At 46.1% G+C, this 20366-nt stretch overlaps 1 protein-coding gene across 1 annotated transcript in view; it reads left to right on the forward strand.

Annotated features, from left to right (window-relative positions):
* The window catches only part of pcp4b (Purkinje cell protein 4b), a 33504-nt gene extending 30363 nt beyond the window's left edge, over positions 1-3141 (forward strand). Inside the window, exon 3 of the mRNA XM_042063392.1 lies at positions 2839-3141. Coding sequence (XP_041919326.1) covers positions 2839-2972 — 134 coding nt within the window. The 3' untranslated portion in view covers positions 2973-3141. The remainder of the gene's footprint in view (positions 1-2838) is intronic.
* Positions 3142-20366: the final 17225 nt, after the last annotated feature.

Here is a 20366-nt window from a genome sequence, read left to right on the forward strand (position 1 = left end):
AGATGCGTGGAGATCCGCAGCGGCAAGGTGCCATGACATTATCATGAAGACAATGCGTTTCACAATGGAGCTTTTTTATGATCACTGGGCACAGGTCTACCCCTGTCTCCCACACACACACATACACACACACACACACACACACACACACACACACACACACACACACACACACACACACACACATCCTGCAGTAAGTGAAGGTGTGGGAGGGGGAGATTGGCTGGGAAAGGTTACAGTGTCCTCCTGGTATACCACAAAGGCTCTTAGATGATAGTGACTTTGATGTTTCAGGGGAGTGATAGGATTCCTGGGCCAAGAGGTTGACAAATGGATGCTGGTCGAGGAGACCTTTTATGCCTTGGTCTCCTGTAAGCAAAGCCACTGAAATCTCCAGGCTATAACTCAGACCTTCATAAAAATCTGCCCTTATTCCTTTAATACCATCACCACCGACAGCACTTTGAAATATGCATTAAGCTGTTTTTGTTTTTTTTGTCTGCCAGAACACAACAATAACAACACGACAATAACAACACAACAATAACAACACGACAATAACAACACCGCCTCATAAGTGTCTCAGGGGCGCGTTCTCAGAGCCCTCACAGTCAAAAACACTGCTTCTTAATCAGACGCAGGACGTCTGAAAGTGCTGCCAGGCCCAATGACTTTGATCATCCGTTCCTGTGGGGCGAGACAATGACTGCTCAAGGCGTCCCAGCAGGGCCAACCCGATTCGTCACTGTCACCTCGGGCCACTCACATCTCTCTTGAAGCCCTCTGGCAGCGCGGCGCCATGCTAACATCAACAATAATAACAGCAGCAGCAGCAGCAGTAGCAGCAGCGGGTGGCGACGGAGGCACACAACACAGCGCTGACGGTGACTGCTCGAGCATTCATCAAGGCCCCGCCAGCATGATACAGGATATAATAAGTCTCTTTGGGAGATGAGGGGAAGACTCCAGAGTCACCGTTATCGTGCGATCACTTTAAACTCCTATCACTGTCATCATCCACATTGCCATCACCCTGATCGCACAACGTGATAGTCATCATCATTGTCTTCATCATTAGTCAACACCATCACTATTATTATCCTCACCATCATCAATGTGTCCATCATCATCAGCATCATCATCATCATCATCGCTGTTGTCATAATCATCATCATTGTTGTTGTCGTAATCATCATCATCACCTTCATCATTGTTGTTGTCATAATCATCATCGTCATCATCATCCCCTTCATCACTCTTTATAGCTCTGTTCTTCATCCCCCTCCCATACCACCATAGCCCTTCATCATCATCATCATCATCACATATGGCCGTCTCCTCTCTACCTCAGAGCCCAGTGTTGTTGGCCCAGTGGCAGTAGGGGTGCTGATGGAGATGCTACGTGGCTAACAGGAGATCTCAGCTCAATAGGCAGAGCTGGCCAGGCTGAGTGCACTGCATTAGAAAACTCAATAGCAATTACTGTGGAGGCCACGGGCAGCCTTGACAAAGTAGTTAGCATCCGCCATGGGGCGACTGCAGGGATCTTCATCAGTGGAGCAGGACGTGGTGGTAGTGGTGGAGGTAATGGGGTTAATGGGGTGCAATCAGCACGCCTGCACCAGCTCCCCCACTAGCCCCAAAAAGATGTGATCCCAAGCTTCCCTCTCTCCTCCAGTCCCCTTCATTCATGCATCACTTCCTGCTTTCATTGTAGAAGTCAGGCACTCTCCCCTAGTCAGAGCGCTCTCTCTCAACCCTGAGAGATTCATCTGCGTCTCCTCTGTCCAGATCCCCTCCTCCTCTTCCTTTTTCCTTTCCTTTCTTCCTCTTTCTCTCCCTACTCCCTCCATCCCTCGCTCTTTCCATTTCATAAGTGCCCCCACACTCATTGCCCCCCCCCCACCCCCACCCCACCTGCCATCCTACTCTGAAAGATTCAGCAGCATCTCTTTAGTCAATCCCCGAGTTCCCCCCCCCCTCTCTCTCTCTCTCTCCTCCTCCTCCTCTCCTATCTCCTCCTCTGCTCCCTCTCTCTCCTCCTCCTCCTCCTCCTCCTCTCCCATCTCCTACTCTGCTCCCGGTCTGCTCCTGCATTCTGGAGATAAGACGGCAAGCGAATCCGCAGCTGAATATGAAAATGCGCCGTGCAATGAATCTTCACCTGATAGCCCTGCCGCTCCACTCCTTGTCTCTTCTCTCTCTCTCTCTCTCTCTCTCTCTCTCTCTCTCTCTCTCTCTCTCTCTCCCTCTCTTTCTCTCTCTCTCTCTGTCTCTCTCTGTCTCCCTGGCTCACGGGGCTTGGATGCGTCTCTGCGCCTGGCGATGCAGGCCTTGATACCAGCTCCGTTTTCTGGCGCCTCCGTACGGCTCGGTTCAGGGGCTCTAATCAGTTGGACTCGAGCTGATTGCAGATTGCAGCTTTGAGCATCGAGACAGGCCACACATGGGGAGGATACTCAGTAAGCTGAACTGAACGACAGGGGAAAACACAGAACGGCACGTGAATCCAATGTCAGGCAAAAGCAACAATGTGACATACTTATCGTAGTTTTTGGCCGAGAGGTTTGTGGTGTGAATATGCAATAAGGGATTAAACTTGAAATCTGTACACTAAAACTGTCAGACCTTTGATGAATTAGTGACCGAGCTTCCTCTTAATGTTACTGGAAAACCCTGCAGCAACACACTCACTGGGAATGACATGTCTCTCCACTGCGACAGTCTGCAGTCCCCATCCTCTCTTTAGTATGCATGCATTTACCCATCTCTTCCTCTCTCTGACCTGTTTGTGATCTCTCCCTCTCTCTCTCTCTCTCTCTCTCTCTCTCTCCGTAGACGCTTCCAAGAAGGACGTCCCGGCGGAGGACTTTGACATCGACATGGACGCCCCTGAGACTGAGAAGGCAGCGGTCGCCATCCAGTCCCAGTTCAGGAAGTACCAGAAGAAGAAGACCGACGACAAGTCCTAGTTGCCGCGGCGACGATGCGGCGGCGGCGTGCCCGTGGGCCATGGCGACGGCGATAATGACGATGGCCAGGGCGGCCGCCGCCACGGGCCAGTGAGCTGGCACGGCGTGATCCTGCATGTAAAAGAATTTATCCTGTACAGACTCCACAGGCTGGGGGCTCCGAACCAGGGGTGGGGGTGGGTTGGGTGGGGTTGTGGGGGCGGGGTGGGGGGACCGGGGATGGGATAATGGGAGGAGGGGACGTAGTGTGGAATAGGGGGACTTAGACTGTAGCTCTATCCGATCACTGACATGTCTGTGAACTTCCATAAGTAACCTATTATTTGATTGCTGTACCAATAAATTATGGACAAAAAAAATGTGATAAATTTTTCTCTTCTTCTTCTTCTCTCTGTGTCATCATTTGGGTTCCTGGGCTGTTGTTCCACACCACACACCACCACACACCACCACACAACACCACACACCACCACACACCACACCACACCACACCACCACACCACACACCACCATACGATCACACCACCACACACCACCACACCACACACCACCACACACGACCACACATCACCGCACACCACCACACCACACACCACCATACGATCACACCACCACACACCACCACACCACCACACACGACCACACCACACACCACCGCACACAATCACACCACCACAGGATCACACACCACCACACACGACCACACCACACCACACATCACCGCACACCACCACACCACACACCACCATACGATCACACCACACCACCACACCACACACCACCATACGATCACACCACCACACCGCACCACACACCACACCACACACCACCATACGATCACGCCACCACACGATCACACCACACACCACCACACACAACCACACACGACCACACCACACACCACCACACACGACCACACCACACACCACCACACGATCACACCACCACACCACACACCACCACACACGACCACACCACACACCACCACACACCACCACACCACACACCACCACACGATCACACCACCACACGATCACACCACCACACCACACCACACACCACCACACACGACCACACCACACACCACCATACGATCACACCACCACACCACACCACACACCACACACCACCATACGATCACACCACCACACCACACCACCACACCACCACACCGCACCACACACCACACCACACCATAGCCTACACCAGACAGTAGCTTTACCTCAGAAAACAATCTCAAAGCAAAAACAGCACTGCAAATGGTTGACATTTTAGTCAAATTCCATTTCAAAGTGTGAATCCCTCTGGGAATAAAGGAGAAAATAATACCCAGAAAAGATGGGGGAATGGAGATGTGTGTCTGTGCGCACACACGTGCTTGTATTTGTGTCAGTGTCTTTCTGAATGTGTTCTGTGTGTGTGTCTTTATTGTATCCTGTATGTGTGTGTGTGTGAGAGAGATAGGGAGACAGTGTGTGTGTGTGTGTGTGCAGTCTGTGGCGAGAGCTTTGGGGCTCCCTTTGATGGATCGCTTTAGTGCGCGTTCCACTGCGCAGCATGAAGACCCCTCTTCCCCACAAAGCACGCTAAAAATAGCCCATTCTTTCAAAAGAGTACTGCTGAATAATTCCCTGCTCCACCACTGTGCCACGTTCTCCAGTGAACAATCCTCCTAATTGATTTACGTCTTTATTGAATTCCTCTCGGGCCGTTCCCGCTGCCGCAGAGAAGCGAAAGGCTCCGTCTTCTGCTCCCCGGTCTCGATTGTGTCCAAAAAGTGCCTCCCCTCTTGTCCTCTCTTCCTCCTTTGGTGGAAGTTAAGTACGCATTTGCCCTTTTACAGACTAATTAGACTGGAACATACTGAGGTCATATTATTGCCTCTCAGTAGGAAGAAGCATTTACATTGGCCTCACCGAAAGTCCTCATTAATAAAACATAATAGATACAGGCCTTTTTAATAGCTGAATGCATTGCTATTGGCCAGCTAAAACCCCTCACGGTATTATGTATCATAGATAATTCGATGTGTTATAGTGTTGTTATTTGTGATAATGTATAATTCATTATTTGAATATTAAGGAGTCATGGAAATTCACATGCCGTCATGGCACATGCTGTTATTTCTAATGAATGGGCAATAATATATTATGAATACTCTTACTATGCATTATAGATGCAGCGTTGAGCTCTGTGTTACTGATGTTTGCACAAATGATATAGTGTGTGTCGTCCCCCATGTCAGGCCTTCATGAAAGATGCAGCAGGAAAAAGCATTGTAGTCTACGGCAAGGGCCAAGAGTATTTGCTAAGAGCGGCATCGCACAAGCACTCTGAGAATGAGAATGTTCTAATGTTCTAGAGATGGCCCTATTGGATGGCCCAAGAGCATCAGATGCACTGGTTTCTGAAACATTCTTTATTTTCAGTTATATTTTTCAGCATCTTATGCAGAGTCTTTACTCCAGAGTACTTGTTCTCTAGAACATTCTAAATGAAGAGTCTTTTCAGAGGATTGTGTTGCTGTGCAGCATTTGGCTCATGGTCTGAGGGAGGCTCCACACCAGTGTGTGTGTGTGTTTTCTGAAACGTTCTTCAGGGTTACATCAGGCTGTGTTCTTGAGACGGCTCTCCTCTTCTCTGGGATAATGAGGTCACCTAAGGAGCCCAGTTGGACTCGGGGGGGGGGGGGGGGGGGGGGGGGTACCAGATCGGAGAGTCATTAACAAGATTAAAGTGCTTTTCTTTGCCAGTCACTTGTGATTTCTTTGCGAGGGTCGGCCGTGAAAATCTGACCCTGTCCGTATTGATCGGCTCCTTTTGATGGACTCCGCGGCCCGTGTAAGCCAGAGGAGATCAAAAACACACCTCGGCCTCTGGTCTGAACCCGTGCTAAACATCTGTAACGGGAGACAGCCGGAGCTGGTCTGAACCCGTGCTAAACATCTGTAACGGGAGACAGCCGGAGCTGGTCTGAACCCGTGCTAAACATCTGGCATGGGAGACAGCCGGAGCTGGTCTGAACCCGTGCTAAACATCTGTAACGGGAGACAGCCGGAGCTGACTCCCAAGTCCAGTATGCAGCAAGGCTTCTACGCCCCAAGTTTAGGCTTATTGAGAACAATTTCATCCAAGATGGTGTCCACGTGAGTGTAACGGTATCCAGCTGGTATGTAGCAGTGCAGTGCAGTGTGTATGTTGTGTAAACCTCCCTCCTGATGCTCCAGTGAGAGAGCTAGCAGCCTGGGCTTTTATCTCAAATGCTAGCAGGCTTGACTCCTGATCCCAGGTGCTGCAGTTTGCACGTACAAGTCCGGGCGAGTGCAGGGCTAGGATTCGATTTTTTACAGTCTTTCATGTACTCTCCAAGTAGTTTCAGTGTGTGTTCATGCTATAATAATGTATATCCCACCACACACACACACCACAGTACAGAGCTTTTACACTCACTCGTCCACACACACTCACTGGACGATACAGAGAGAGAGAGAGAGAGAGAGAGAGAGAGAGAGAGAGAGAAGGTGGAGAGGTGCTGCTCTGAGTACGGAGCTCCTGAAGGTCATCTCTCCCCATGCAGACATGTATTATTTACAGACAGTCTCCCTCCCACGCAGCAGCAGCGGCAGGCTTCCCACTAGACCACCACAGGAGACGGGAGGGAGGGAGGCCGACCACCACGGGGGCTGCTAGAGAGCTACGTCCGCCTGGGCTGATGGGAGGAGGGAGAGGGAGCGAGAGGGGGGGGTGGAGGAAAGAGAGAGATACTTGTAGAATGATTAAACAGTGAGATGGAGACAGAGAGAGAGAGAGAGAATGCCAGAAGGGGAGATGGAGGGAGAGAGAGAGAGCTAGAATGATAAAGAGTGGTCAGAGGAAGAGAACAAGACAGAGATGGAATTACAGAGAAAAAATGTGTTTTATCCTAATGTCTATACCTATGGGGTGATCATATAGCTCTGCTGTTCTTAACGTGTGCACGTTAAGCGCGACGCAAGGCTTATTCTTATCTTACACCCAATAAAGTGATGCATTTTTGGCCATGCACTCCACACAATACGCATTAAACCTTGTGCCCAGTGGCTATTAACGACATAATGAGTGGTCTGGCTCATGATCCAAAAATTGCTATCTTACACCCTCTAATGATCATTACGCCACTGACCAAGAACAACCTGGTCTATGTATAGCGAAAGGCACATATAAAGTACAGCTGAAGGCAATGTCACGAGATGTAGGCAGCCCTTAGCAGGCTATGTTTTAGATGGTAACCTCTTATCAGTCAATAATGAAAGTAAATAACAATGTAGAACTGGTTTGTCGTTGCCTATGAGAGCACGGTGAAGTTAGTTTCATTATGCCTATAAGTTCAAATAATAGGTGAGTGCAGATGCATGTAGGCTATACTCTGCTAGTGACAAACAGGTTTTAGTAAAGCAAGATTTAGCAGAATCCCTCTGTTTTATATACGAACATCTCCCATGCAAACAGATTCCTTCAAATGCGCCGCTGAGTGTCTAAGTACCGATGCGCTGTTTGAAGTTGCGCTGCTTGCTGTTAAAGGGAATGGCAGATGTCACTCTTATTGGTTTAAAGGATGTCACACCCAAAAGACACCCATGATGACTGATTAAGAAACAGTAGAACAACCCTTTTGGACAATGCGCCCGGTCTCTGATCACCAAATCACGCACTTAAACACCCTTAAACTTAACGTCTCCGACCATGCGTTTCTGATCACTATAATAGAGCCCTATATCCAGTCATGCTAATACAGCAGCCCTTTGAGCAGAGAGAACAGGGGGGAGAGGGAGTGAGACAGGAAGAGAGAATAAATGTCATTTGTGTTTAGAGAGAGAGAGACAGGATGTTAGGAGACGGGAGACTAGCACACAGCTGATAAGGAGGAGCAGCTCCACTCACCACCGAGACCACATGGAAGGAGGAGTAGAGAGGAGGCAAGAGAGACTGACAGAGAGAGAGAGAGAGAGATTTATCATCTTATCATTGTCATCTTATCATTGTTTTTTATTAGTATAATTATTATTAATGTCTCCTATTTTGATTATTCCATGTTTTTTTTTTTGTTGTTTTTTTGTTCTTAATGCTTTGGCAATATTGTAACTTGAACAGTCATGCCAATAAAGCCCAATGAATTGAATTGAATTGAGAGAAAGAAAGAGTGGTGAAGATAGATCGATGAAGGAAAAGGCGAGGGAGCAGGGGGAATGGTGTTCAGTATTGTTTTTGTTGTGTCAGGTGTGTCTCGCCAACAGAAATGAGTCTGTATTCGAAGCATCAGTAAAGCCTATTTGAGTTGAATTGAATTTAACTGGAAGAATGAGAGAGTGAGACAGAGAGAAGGAAAGAAAGGGAGAGAGAGAGAGAAAACCTCTGAATAGTCAGCGAGAGAGGGGGATGGGGTGAGTGAAATGAGAGATGTATGTCAAATATGGTCAAGAGAGAGGGAGAAAGAAAGGGTGCGGGTGGATGACAGAGGCTGAGAGGGGGAAAGAGACAGAGAGAGGGAGAGAAAACATGAACTGAGGTCAGAGATGGACAAGTCAGAGAGAGATAGGTCATATATGACCATATGTCATAGAGAGAGAGAAAGAGAGAGAGAGAGAGAGAGGTGGGGAGATAGAATGACAGGCTAAAATGGAGAAAGAGAATGTAATAATTTACAATGTAAACAGGAGAGGGGGGATGGTGAGAGAACACAGTAAACATGTATATCCAGAATGATGGAGAAGAGAGAGAGAGAGAAAAGGAGAGAGGGAGGGAAAAGGGAAAGAGAGAGACTGTTAGTATAGGGACTGGGAGACTAAATAGCAGTCAAAGAGTAATAGCAGCGGTATTAGTAGTTGTAGTAGCAGTAGTGATAGCAGTAGTAGCAGTAGTACTAGCAGTAGTAGTAGTAGTAGTGGTAGTAGTAGTAGTAGAAGTAGTAGAACAATAGTAGTTATAGTTAAAGTACGTAGTAGAGAGGGTCATTTCCTCCCAGCTCTGCTTTTGACAGGCACAGTATCCCCACAGAGACCAGGCAGACCTCCCAAACAGCAGCAGCCTGGACTGTGAAAAACATAGATGAGAAGAGAAGAGGAGAGCAGGGAAAAGGAGTGTAGAGGACAGGAGAGGGGGGTAAGAGGAGAGGAGAAAAGAGAAGAGAGGAGAGGAGGGGAAAGAGGAAAAAAGGAGTAGAGAAGAGGAGATAGGCAGAGAGGAGTAGAGGATAGGAGAGAGGAGTGTAGATGAAAGTAGAAAAGAAGAGAGGAGAGGATAGGAGAGGAAAGGGAAGGAAAGATGAGATGATAGCTGAGAGGAGAGGACTGGAAAATAAAGGAGTATAGAGAAGAGAGGAGAGGAGGGGAGAGAGGAAGAGATGAGGAGAGAGAAGTGTAGAGAAGAGAGGAAAGAAGAAGAGACGAGAGCAAGGCTCAGACCCCCTCAGGGCCCTGGCAGCATGGCCAGCCGGTAACTGTGTCATGACTACCAGGAGACCTGTGTGTGTATGTGTGTGTGTGTGTGTGTGTGTGTGTGTGTGTGTGTGTGTGTGTGTGTGTGTGTGTGTGTAAGAGAGAGAGAGAGAGAGAGAGAGAGAGAGCACTGTCAAACCAGCTTTTTATCTCAAGAGGGGCCACACACATTAGACACACACACGCACACACACACACACACACACACACACACACCACAGCATTGCCCAGTTACCTAGATTGTAGGAAGAGCAGGTCATTCTATTTCAAGCCCAGTCATTAGGAGCAGGTAAAGTGGTAATGTCCTGCATATCAACAGGGGCCTGAGCACACCCTCAACCCACATCTCAACCCCTCAGCCCTTGCACACATTCATGGAGAGCACTGCACACTGCTGCTAAATCTATTGACTGTGTGTGAGTGCATGTGTGTGAATAAGAGAGAGAGCCTGTGGGTGTTTTTGAGTGTCTGAGTATGTATTAAATGTGTGTGTGTGTGTGTGTGTGTATGTGTGTAGAAGTGCTAGCCATACCATGAAATGCTACCCTCACACACCTAATATCAGCTTATACATGAGGTTTTAAGAGGCTCTATATTTCTCCAGGTGACATAAAAACAACAAACACTGCCATCCGCATCGAAGGACCTTATTCATACACAATACCTTCGGCTTTGAAAAACAAAAGATTGCAAGGCTAACAGAAAAATAAGGCTGTGTAATAAACATTACCCTGTAGCCCGATTTGTTCAGGGATATTTCCTTGCACTACTGCACTGGTAATTCGTTTAAAAATCGAATAAATAAACAAATAATTGCAACACCTGTTCAGGGAGAACCATGGGGAAAGATGGCCAATCACAAACAGGAAACACTAAAGATGGTCAATCACAAACAGGAAACACTTAGGTAGCTGTAGACTGGAACAGGAAACACTTAGGTGGCTGTAGACTGGAACACTGGAACAGGAAACACTTAGGTGGCTGTAGACTGGAACACTGGAACAGGAAACACTTAGGTGGCTGTAGACTGGAACAGGAAACACTTAGGTGGCTGTAGACTGGAACACTGGAACAGGAAACATGTAGGTGGCTGTAGACTTTGGTAGGGAACTAACACTGATTTTGTCCAGAACGCACAATGTTCTGGAGGGGATACATTATGGTTATGGTTTATCAAATGCTGATACACACACACACATCAGAGACATGACCGTAAGACACTCACACACACACACACACACACACACACAAAGGTTTTTAGGGTGATTATGTAGGCTATTGTTCATTCAATCTGGTTACATTGTGCTTAATCCACTGTCAAATCTCCAAAAGGTCAAATCTCCAAAAGATCCCCACCCTGACTCTGGTTATATTAACTGCACAAATGCACAGAATTAGCAATGGTGATGATGATGATGATGATGGTGATGATGATGTTGTTGATGATGATGTTGATGATGATGATGGTGATGAGGATCATGGTGATGATGATGATGGTGATGGCGAGGCTGCCGCTGAAAAATATGATGATTATTATTATTGTTATTATAATTATCATTGTCATTATTATTACGAACCTAGTAGGCCTCGTGGCACCTTTTGCAGTATTGTTTTTTCTTTAGGAAAGGTACAATTTATGTTAATTTACTGCATCTTGCCCATCCACACATAATGAATGGCCTAACAGTTATTCAGTCCTTGCCACTGAATAGGGTCCCCTTCTTTCAGCTGTGCCAATATCTGATAACCTGATGAAGCGAACTTACACCCTAATCAATTACCACTCAGCTCCTGCATAAAAGAGCTGTGCAGGCTCCTCTCGAGGGCAGAGATTAAGCTCCGTCCTCAAACTGAATTCCACTCTCAATAGAAAATGTTTAATTCTAAATGGTGTTCAGTACTGGGGTGTAGCTAAATCTTTCTTCCTTGAGAAAGCCGCCCTGTCAGAGGGAAAGGAGGGAGAACTTTCGCTAATGCCGAAACTGCTCAGCATTTTAGGCACTTGACAAATCGGCACTCTGGAGCCGACACGGACCCAACCGGCTCCAGCGCTTAACGCCGTGGCCACATTTGTGGGAGGGAGGGATGGAGAGAAAAGGAGGGAGAAAGAGAGAAAGAGGTGACAGAGGCAAAAAGGGAGAGACAAATCAATGGAGAAAGAGGGGGAAAAGGCAGAAAGAAAAACAGATAGATAGAAAGAAAAGACACAGTAGGAGAGGGTGAATGAGAGAAAGAAAAAGAGTTAGATAAAAAGACAAAAGAGATAGAAAGAAAAAGACAAAGACAGAGTATTTATTTCAGTTGCTTATCCAGTGAACTGCAGCGTCGTTTAGCCTCTCCACATATCAACTGCTAATTCAGCAAATAGATTAGCTCACAATGAAAACTCCATCATTGTGGTGCTCAACATGAATCATGATACGCCTATCAGCAAATGGGAATTGCTACAACCATTCATGATTCATCACATTAAAAAGCTTCAGAATTCACTCAGCACCATTAATGCAATGTCATACTACAACGTTTGCAAAATAATTATTCCATGTAATGTGATTTAAAATTAACCTTATTGTACCTATTGTTTGCTTAAATGATACTACCTGAGTTGACTTAGCTTGTAATAGTATGCAAGAGCACTTAAATTGCTTTGTGCAGGTACAGTACAGTGCCTTCCCTTTGCGTGCTGGTCTTGTTTTGAGCCGCAGTGGCGGTAGAGCTTGTAGCACGGCTAGCTCTGCTACAGACGCACGCTTCTCCAGAGAGCCCAACAGCATCCTCTGCTTGTCTGTGACTGTGAGCCGCAGGGCCGGGCTTTGAGCTGGGTGCGTTTGCTGTGAGTGTTTTCCTCCTGCCTGCAAATCCCCTTACATGGAAAATCCTAGGAGACTACAGGAGTCGGTGTGCTGCCAAACCCTTTCTGAAAAACTTACCAGGAAGGCACTGCTTTCATATCTCCCCCTTTTACCTCGTCCCTTTTCCTGTTCTTTTATTCAACCTATTTTTCCCATGACAGGCACATACAAATTTAATTCTAGTGCAATTAAAACCCCATGACTGAAATCTCAGCATCAGCATCATCACCACACCGTCACACTGTGCCTTTCTCCATCATCATGATCCTATACACACCCCAATCATAGCTGCTGCTGGGGTGGATTCGGCACCTTATATGGGCCTGGTCCAGCTTTAATCAGTTGTCTCCCTGGGTGGTTGCGGTTCAGCATACGCCTCAGATGGAGAAGTCTTCTAGAAGCTTCTGCTGTAATGGCTTCACAGGCTCAGCCAGACGGAACCTGATCACATGGAGCGGGTAGAGTTACTGCGCTCGCCACCAATGTCCTGCACTGACAGGTTTATTCAACCATAAAAGTATTTAACTACCTGACCCCGCCGTAACCGCGGTAGCAACCACCGCCACTGCTGCTTGGGCTAACCAATTAAACCGCCAGCCTCAGGCAACACCGAGAGGGTTAATCTTTCCGTGGATGTCTCGCCCGTGGTCAATCAGGGTTAGTGCTCTGTCAGCCTCCCCTACGTACATATCCATCAGGGCTCTCTCGACGACAAGGTCTGGGCTCAAAGCAGACCGGAGATGTGAATCTGTGATTGACAGTGATGACAGATGGCAGATGGTCTGTTGGAAGCCTTGTCATTCCTACTGGCAACTAAGTCAGCAACAAAGTTGCAGAAGTAGCCTAGCAACCACCTCTGGGACCTCAACTGAGCTGATGGGCTGGATGCTGCAGAAGGAGAGATGGAGAGAGAGAGAGAGAGAGAGAGAGGGAAGAAAAAGAGGTTAGAAACTTAATCCGTTAAATCCAAAAAATAAATTCTGAGGCTTTTCCCAAAGTCGTCCAAGTTGGCCTGAAGCATGGGTCTAAGCCCTTGTTATATTTGGGTCAAACATTCAGAGATCTCTCAAGGTGTGCAGCCTCAAAGATACACACAAATGAGGACTGAAGCCAAGAGAGACGTTGTAAAAGAAATCTAAATTAGTAACTCATTTCTCACACATTTTATGAGGCGACACTTGACACAAAGTTCATTAAGTACATAAAATAGACTGAACTAACCCGATTACTCATACACTTCAGACACTGAGTTCATAATTGTCCCCATGGGATAGCAGCATAAAACTATGGTACAGTTATTCAAGTTCCACTTGACGCCTCCATAGCTGCCATGGCAGGGGGCTCTTCTGCAGGAGTGAAGAGTAATGAGGTATTAATGAGATCTCCGAAATGAAACATGCTCTCCCCGTGGTGCATAGCACAACAGATGCTGACATGTAGATATTCAGAACGTTCTTCTGAACCAGTGAAGAACGGACAGACAGACTGCCAAACATACAGTACATCACACAGGGAAACACAAGACCTGACACACAAATATCCCGTTCCCCGGACTCGGAAATGGCAATATGTTGATAAGAAACTGTTTGGTAGGAGCTCTACCACCACCAGCAGACTGCTGCTGGGTTTGATAGCGCTCAGCATTCAGGAACAATTTGTCCCATTTTAAAAGGCCTTGGTCTGCAATCAAAATGAGCATTGAACAAGGGAGTGTTCCTCCTGCAAAAGAATTACCAGGCTTCAGTGGGCAAATAAAATGCTTTGTTTAGGGCGACTTGTGTGCTGGAATTGGAACACGTTGTACTTTCCCCACGACAGCTCTCCACCAGACTCTTAGGAGTGTATGGGCTGTTCAGCCCTGGGGCACAAAGCAGGTACTTCAGCACAGTCACTACAGCAGGGCACATGGAGATCTGGACTCACCTGAAAACACCAATGAGCTGTCAATTCAACTTTCAAACAATCCAAATGAAATTGCTTTACCACTTACATGATCAGCTTCAGAAGGGACCCAAAGGACGTTTTTGGATATTGCACCAGTACAGTATACAAAGAAATGTACTACATTGTCTACACACACATAAACACAAACACATAAACATAAACAGACAGAGGCTGTTTATGGTGTACAATTATTGTTATAATTCAGTTCTATTTAGTCTATTAATAATATTGGTCTTTGTTTAAGGCTATTCGATTTTACTACTATTATTTGTTGTTTATTGATGTTATTCTATGTTACTTTGAACAAAATCATTGGATAAATATCATAAACATAAGCATAAATATAAACAAACATAAACATTTGAACTTTCCCATTCAGAGCAGATTACTGTAACTGCTTTGAAAGAGTTCCTTCATCTGCCTCCACACTGTAGTACCAAACTGGGACAACTGCTACCACAGCATCGACTGCAGTTTGGACAGCCCACATCTGACCAGTGCAGGGAGCCCATGGAATGGGGCTTTTCAGGTGACTGAGCACAGGAAGGGGAGATATAGACTGGGAGAAAAAAATCTATAATTTCAAAGTCCGTTTAATTCTCTCCAAACCCCAGCACAGCATTTACAGAGTCCCCCTCAGGTATGGGCAGCCCTTACATGGGCACTTTGAGGACACACACACACACACACACACAGCAGTCCATTTCACAGGGGGATATTATTGGAGAATTAGCTAATTTAGAAAACTACAGAGTAAAACAGATTCTGAGGAAGGCTTTGCTGGAGAAGGTGTTCTAGTTTTCCCCAAAACATTGTGTGTGTGTGTGTGTTCCTTTTTTCACTCTCTTTCACTCTGTATGTGTGTATGCATGTGTATGTGTAGGGGAGGTTTGAATCAGTGCTTTGTTTGAAGACTATTTTGTCAACACCAGAAGAAACCTCTATTGAGAAAAAGACAAACAAAAAATAAAATCCAATTTTAAAAGGCAATTTACGACAGCGATTCCCAAAGTTCTCTGACACGGCAGAATAAATCCTCTGGCCGAACTGGCCAAGCCTTCAAGGTCAAGCTTTCTCCATTCGTGACGAATAACACACAGGGGTCCTAAAAATCTCCCAGTATCAATCTCTGCAGGCAAACGGAAGTTGTTAAACGGGAGGGGAAGTAGAGGGCAGACGTTTGGCCCCGTCCGAATAACGTCTCTTAGGCTAGGACTACCCCGGATCCGCAATTGGACCGCTGCGTTTGAATAGCCCCTAAAAATAGCTTTAGAGGACTAGTCTATTTTTTCCAAATGTATACGCTGCTATCAGATCTAATGTAGCCAGGTCCATTGATTATAGTGGAAGCTAATTGTTGCAGTAGACGCTCCGAAAACGCAATGCTCCAGTTACGCGCCTGGTGCAGCCTACCTGTTAGATGCACATCCAATATGGCTAAGTGGCTACGCATTGTACCCTGAGGGAGAGATTAAAAATCCTCTTTAAGTGCCCCTGTGCAGGACTTTAACTAAAACCCAAAGTCACAAAAGACATTTCCCAGACTGGGCTCAATGAGAATCCTGAAGGTTTCCCAGTGGTGACACAGAAACACCTTTAGCGCTTATCCAGTCCAAGATCAGCTAGCAATGCAGAGGCAGATTAAAACAAAACGGTAACAGGACTGCCCAAGACAGAACTATGGTCCGCAAAGGCGCTTTATGAAAACGCTATCAAACGCTCAAACCTAGAACGTAGAACGTATTACAAAGCTACTCATAGAACGTATTAAAGCGAGATTAATGCGGCTCTTCACCAGGGGGCGTGGGGGTGGTGTGCGCTGGGTAATATGCCTTGGTGCTGCATATTTGACTTCTGGCTTCAGGAGCGTGCACAGTGCACAGTACTCCCAGCAGAGCTGTAGCAATAACAATTAAAAGAGCCTAATGAAGAGCGATGCAGGGTGGCCACGCAGGTCCAATCAGGGGCTAGCAAATCCCACCCCAAGCTCAATACCTCTGCGACGCAATGGGCAGCCACTATAACTCTTGTGACAGTCTGGTCACTGGGAAGGACTCTTTTTTTTCTCTCTCTCTCGCTCTCCTTCTCTCTCTATTTCTATCTCTTTCTCTCTCTCTCTCTCTCTCTCTCTCTCCCACACCAACCCCTTTCACGCTGTCTTCTTTCTCTCTTGCTCTCTCGAAGTGCTTTATTTATGAGGGCAGTTTAAAACCGCAGAGTGAAACAAGTGTGTAAATCTGGCGGCGTGAGGGCTTAATTCGGTGTGCACTTCGGGGACCACGGGCTTAAGTGGAGGCAGTGGCGATGACAACGGTTCGTCGCCGGTCAGTGATAAATCTGAGGCTGCTTCTTTGATTTGGGATCCATCTCCAAGGCTCTGAAGTATGTGGTGCAACTGTATCGTGCAGTAACACTACTCGCAATCTGTTTCACAAGCCCGACATGAGCTTGTCATAGATTAGAAGATGGCCTTCCCTGTTGGTATGTACACAGTCTAGACAGTCAAATGAATTATACTAGTCACTGACTTGGCAGCATTGAGTCTGCAAGAAGACTGCAAGAACTCGAGTGAGACCAGGACTGGATGGATAGCCCCAGGTCCACTACGGAAGAGGAAGCCAATAAGGTGACTGAATCTGGGTGGTGTCTGTGTGTGTGTGTGTGTGCTTATGTTTATGTGTGTGTGTGTGTGTGTTTTGGGTCCTTCCTCCCAAAACTGACTGAACATCACATGTGAGCAGGCATGAGTGGTGCATACGGGGCAGATGTGACAGAATTGGTGCAGAGAGGGACTGCGTGATGAATCTCCTCAGCTGGGATGACTAATCGGCCCTCTTCGTCATCTCTCATTAAAGCAAATGAATTCTCCAGTCTGCTGAAGGGACTGGACCAGCCCCCCCCCCCCCCCCTGCTCATTCAAAGCCTGTAGCTCAATTGACTTTCATCCATCTGCCTCCACACTTCTGCCTTGTATGGTCAGTGGCCTGACCTGTGCTGGTCAGTGGATCCCACACTCCCTTAAATAAAAGCTGCCTTGGTGCTGCTGAGGGACTGTTTTTCTGTTCTTGTCAACTTTGTGAAAAGCCCTCTCGCTTTTTCTCAGCTCACTGAGTCAGTTATGAGGGTTAATCTGCTTAATCTGTTTTGTGTGAGTGTGTGTGTGTGTGTGTGTGTGTGTTTGTGTGTGTGTGTGTGTGTGTGCGTGCGCATGTGTTTGTGTGTGTGTGCGTTGCAGGGAGGCACCATTCAGATGTAATTAAATTCAATTATAAGACTGATTGAACTTGCACACCCCCGCAAACAGCCAGGCTTCTTCCAGAGCTTTCATGCTCGGGTGCTAATTAATGCGGAGGTCCAGAGGACCGACTTCTGTTGAGGCAAGGCGGAGAGAGTGCAAAGAAAGGCAAAGATGGGTCCCACACACACACACACACACACACACATACACACACACACACACACACGCACACACATACACACACACATACACACACATACACACACACACACACACACACACACACACACACACACACACACACACACACACACATACACGCACATACACACACACACACACACACATACACACACACATACACACACAGAGGGATTCCAAAAATGCAAAATAAAATATGAACATACATTTCACCGAATGGAGGCTATTTAATTATGGATTTTTAGATGTTTTTTTCTGTTTCTGTTTCAGTAAACAGAGCCAACCTAGTTACTGTAGTGAACCCCACGCTTCTCCCACGTGACGTCCACTTCTGAAAACCCTTTCTTTCTGTCACGCAGGGGTTTTCCAATCAAGGCAATTGTAACAGTGTGTATCCATCCATCTTTCCCCATTTTCTGTATTCTGTTATCATGAAATAGGTTGAGCTGACATATTTGTGTGTTGTACAGACATTAATGCTAAACCTCTCTCTCTCCACCCAGTGAATGGTGACATCTGCTAAGTAGAGACATTGTATAAGAAATCACATCCAGACGCAAGACCTCAGTGTGAAGAAGGCTGTTGTTGTTTGGACAGATCTGCTCCAGGTTTGTCCTGGTTCTGAGGAGTGTTGCAATTTAAGAAACATGGCAAAGTTAAATTTCAAAGATTTGGTGTAAACATTCAATTTGAATGGTAACCATTTGGCCAGCTCCATTGTATGTTTGCGGAGAACTACCTCCTTCAACTGTTTGTATTTGCAAACGTTCGCAGAGAACTCAAGACAAACAAAAAAGTGTTTGCAAACGTTTACAAGCGATCGCCTATGTTTGGGAACTTGAAATCACCCCTGGTGCAAATGCAGAGCAGAATAAGCCTTTCTTCCAGTGGCAAGGTCGCTGCGCTGAAGCTACAATCTAATTAGAAATGGACCTTCAATCCGCTATGAGCCGTGATGTTATAAGGTGGCTTATTTCCATCTCTCTTTTTTATCACTCCCCATCCCTCTCAGTAGTACAACATTGGTTCTCCCAAGGCTAGCGGTGTAATGACAGAGAGAGAGAGAGAGAGAGAGAGAGAGAAAGAGAGAGAGAGAGAAGTCATCTGCAGGAAAGGGAGGGGAGGGGAGTGCTTATCTTCATTTCTGTTAATGAGGAGAGAGGCTTGGCCCGAAACAATACCCACCATGACCTTTACACCGAGGGATTACAGTTTCTCTGCCAGGCGCAGAGCTGGAAATATTACACTTGGTTATCTGGGGTATTTCTCTCTGTAGGATGGGCGAGGGGAGGTCTAAGACTCACCGTGTGCATATTGCCTGTTCTATATCTCCTCTTGGGAGAAAGGAACTCGCTAAAACATTCTGATATTATAAACTCACACTTGACAAGACATTGATGAAAGTGTCTGTGTAAAATGACATGAAGGTAGTTTGGCAAAGTATACATGATCATCGCTGTAAACATTCCTTGTGTTAGTGTTAAAGTCCTGAGTTCTCAAGTCTGCTTTTGAATCATTGCTGACATGCATATTTGTATACTTCTGTAGCTTATACGTAATGGTTTAAATGTTCAGCACATACTATTGTCAAAATCGACTTACAAAAACAATTCCACTTCTACAGTAGCTGTGCTCCACACACTCGGCTGAGCTCAGCGAAGAATGTCACTGATGGGATCAGTCATGTGTGCCAAGCAGGAGGGCACGAGGCAGACATGCAGAACAGAGGGGTGATGTGTGTGTGTGTGTGTGTGTGCACTGCAAAAAATGAAATCTAACCAAGTGTTATTAATCTTATAATAAGATCAAAAAATCTATTTGGTATTGTTTTTAGTATGAAAAAACTTACCTAGTGCTCTCTCGAAAGATCATTTTGACCTAATTTAAGAAGACTTATTTTAAGGAGTCTTATCAAGACAAATTTGCTTGTTTTTAGGACAAATTTGCTTAACGCACTGGCAGAAAAATGTGCTTGTTTTCAGGGTGAGATGTCTTAATATAAGTCAAACTTTTCTTAAATTAAGTCAAATGATAAGGTAAGTCTCTTTAAACTGTCTTGATATAAGACTAATAATCTTGGTTAGATGTTATTAGATAAGCAGTTTTTTGCAGTGTGGGGGGGAGGGGGTCATCACTGGTGTAAGTCATGGGTGAAGAAGAGGCGATGAGCTAAACAAACCATAGGAATGCTGTCTGTGGTTTGTGGTTGTCTGTGTCATAGCATGTCACTCAGACCTATTGAATTTCATGAACTCTACAAAGATGTTTTTCAAATCTCTGCACATGTCATATTTCTCTGTCTGACAATTCAAGCAGATTATCATGGCAGTGTGAAGAAAACAATATTTATAGTTGATATAATATTAGTATATTAAGGAAAATGTTTTGCAAAAGAAAAAAAACTGGGTTGTGTGAGGTAGTCAAAATCCGTGTCCTTCTAAGTAAAATCCCAGAATGCAACCAGTAGACTGCCTCAAGGTGTCTTCCAGCATCTTCATACTTGACACCAATCCAATCTCACACCATCCCACACAGGCAGTCACATTCACAGGTTGGTCCTCAATGTGTGTGTGTGTGTGTGTGTGTGTGTGTGTGTGTGTGTGTGTGTATGTTGAGGAAAGGGAGAGGTAATGGTTTTCCATTTTTTTGTGAAGTCTTTCCTCCTGTCAGTTCTCTTGTGTTGGAC

Source organism: Alosa sapidissima, chromosome 15 (genome assembly GCF_018492685.1).
Source record: "Alosa sapidissima isolate fAloSap1 chromosome 15, fAloSap1.pri, whole genome shotgun sequence".
Lineage (NCBI taxonomy): Eukaryota > Metazoa > Chordata > Actinopteri > Clupeiformes > Clupeidae > Alosa > Alosa sapidissima.